Raw genomic sequence first — 2,720 nt, 5'->3', positions numbered from 1 at the left:
TGCGAATCCTAAGAACAATCTTACTCCCTTTACTATCTCCAGTGCCTCCCACTCGCGAATTGCGGCTATCTTGGCTAGATCCATGCTTATCCCCTTGCCTGCTTTAATAATAAACCTAAGGTACTTAGTTGTCTTAACTTCGAACTCGCACTTCTTAATGTCCACTTGTAACCCTACGGCTTGTAGCTTACTAAGTACTTTTTAGACATGCTCTCGATGCTAGCGCAGATCGCCGTTAGTATAGATTAGCACGTCGTCTAGATAAGCTAAGCAGAAGTCGTCTAGGTGTTCTCTTAAGGTCTAGTTAATATATCGTTAGAAGGTACTTAGGGAGTTCGCCATGCTAAAGGGGGTAACTAGCCACTCAAACAATCCGAATCTCGTACGGAAGGCCGTCTTCCACTCATCGCCTGGTGCGACGCGGATCTTGTGGAAGGCTGCGATAACGTCCAATTTCGTGAACCACTTAGCCTTGCTTAAGCTATTAAGCGTCTCTCGAATAAGTGGTAATAGATACCAGTCCTTCTTTGTAATCGCATTTAGAGCCCAATAATTAATACACAGTTAGAGCCCTCCCCTAGGCTTCTTAGCGAATAATACTAGAGCTAAGGCTAGCGAGCTGCTTACGCAGATAAACCCTTTCTTAAGGAGTGACGTAAGCTCCTTTTAGAGGACTAGAAGCTCTCCGCGCGACATACTATAAAGAGGTCCCTATAGCAGTTAAGCATCCCTTAGCTCTAGCTTAATCTTGTGGTCCACTCCTGGCCCTTAGTGCGGTGGCAGCTTCTTAGCTTCTTTTAGGTTAAAGAGCTCGTAGAACTCTTAATACTGCGCTAGTAGTAGTGCTCGTACGTTTACAGACTTCTTGGGTTGTAGCGCCTTATTAATATCTACAATCGACGCGGCGAAGATCTAAACGCTGTTTAGAGCGTTCTTATGTCTGCGAACTAGGGCCGCAAACGCTGCAGCGTTAACTTAGCTAACTCCTCCTAGTAGAGCCCCTTTAGTTAACCTTACTTAAATGCCCTTTAAGTAAATAAAAATGCTCTTCTTAGCGGGGGCTACTGACACGTCCTAGTGGTTCATCTATCCTCTACTAAAGTACACGTCCTCACTAGAGGACAAATTCATCACATATGCGTAGGCAGTCTCTTCGTACCCATGCATCTTAAACGAGAATTAGGCAACCTTATTAATCTCTAATAGCTTGCCATTCACCCCCTTAATTATTTAAGCAGGTATTTGAAAGCGCTCTAGACAGTGGCGGTAAGCGAATCTCTTGCTAATTAGTGTATAGCATAGGCATCTATAGTTAATAAGCGCGACAGCGTTTACTACGTTATTTACAATAAGATCTATAGTAATTAGTAGAGGACGCATATGCTTCTGCTAAAACTAATTCTATTCGCTACGTATCTGCTAATCTATCTTTAGAGGCTCTAGACCAAGACTCTAGTCTAGAGCTACTCTTTTTCTAACTCGCTACTTAGCACCTAATCAACTTCCTCCTGCGGCTTATGTCCAACGTTGCTTGGCGCAGGCCTTGCCTTCTTGACCTAGGTGGCGTTTTGACAGTATTTCGCGATATGACCTAGCTCTCCGCAGCGATAGCAGTTAGGCGGAGGTCGTTATAGCTTGCCTCTAGCCTCTCGCGCCTAATTAACCTTCAAAGGCTCCTAGTCTATAACGTCTAGACTAGCTTCGTGTTAAGTGGTTGTCGTAGTAGGGCGATCTACCACCTAGGAGCTCGTTGCGCGCAGTTTAACGAGACCTACCTAGTAGAGGTTGTCGGACGTTCTTACTGCCTTATTGACTAGCTGCTCGTACGATAGATTCTTATCAATCGTAGCAAGAGCCTCCTGCAGCTTAGTGTGAAGGCCCTTTAAGAACATACTCTTCTTAGCTGCTTCGCCAAACTGCTCGCCTGACTAAATCTTAAGACGGTTAAACTCCATGTAATAGTCTCTTACTAAGAGCTTGCCTTGTTTAAGAGTTAAAAGGCGATCAAGTGCTTTGGACTTCTAGTGTGGGTCGTCAAACTGCTAGTCTATAAAGCTCCAGAGGTCTTTAATGTGGCGTTTACTCTGGTTCTGTATTGCCTAGGGTAGAAGTACATCCGCTGCCTTGCCCGTACACCTACTAACCACGTACTCGATCTGAGCGAGGCTCGAAGTTCCTTCGTACTCGTGCCGGAGCTTAGCTTAAGTCTTGTATTTAAACGCTACGTACTTCGTTCGATCTCCATCAAATGGTTCTGGGTGCGGGAACTTGTTCCTGCGCGCAGCTGGCTCGGCGATTGCGGCTGCTGCTGGGGGAGGCGTGAAGGCTCTATGGGACGACTCTGAACGCCCCTCAGCTTGGTTACGCTCGAGTGCCACAAGCCGTTCCGTTAGCACCTGGTTCTGGGCTGTTAACCGATTCATCAGCTCCATCATCTGGGCCATGGCATCCTGGTTGGCCTTCGGCGAGCCTCCTTGCCTTGGTGAGCCCTTTCCTCCCACGACGGCCGATCGTTTGGCGACCGCTTTAATCGTTGGCCTGATTGCTGCCTCCTTCCATCCGTCCTCTCTAAGCATTTGTGTAATTTCGCGCAGGATCTCTTCATCTGATACTCCTGCCTGGTTCTTGGCAGCAGCGTACGCCGCCAGCTCTTCCACATTCAAGTTTGGAACGTTAATCTCCATTGCCTAATTCGTTTTGGACGTCTCGTTCTTTGCCTG

At 46.9% G+C, this 2,720-nt stretch overlaps 1 protein-coding gene across 1 annotated transcript; it reads right to left on the bottom strand.

Moving 5' to 3' along the window:
- Nucleotides 1-2,201: 2,201 nt before the first annotated feature.
- SETTUDRAFT_29497 (uncharacterized protein) lies at nucleotides 2,202-2,684 on the bottom strand (the record flags this gene model as incomplete). The annotated part of the gene is made up of 1 exon (XM_008026327.1): nucleotides 2,202-2,684. One exon carries the CDS (start codon nucleotides 2,682-2,684, stop codon nucleotides 2,202-2,204), a length of 483 nt encoding a protein of 160 aa, XP_008024518.1.
- Between the last annotated feature and the right edge of the window lie 36 nt (nucleotides 2,685-2,720).

Source organism: Exserohilum turcica (genome assembly GCF_000359705.1).
Source record: "Exserohilum turcica Et28A unplaced genomic scaffold SETTUscaffold_174, whole genome shotgun sequence".
In the NCBI taxonomy this organism is placed as follows: domain Eukaryota; kingdom Fungi; phylum Ascomycota; class Dothideomycetes; order Pleosporales; family Pleosporaceae; genus Exserohilum; species Exserohilum turcicum.
The sequence above is the reverse complement of the archived record's forward strand: the minus strand, read 5'-3'. Positions and strand labels throughout refer to the sequence as shown.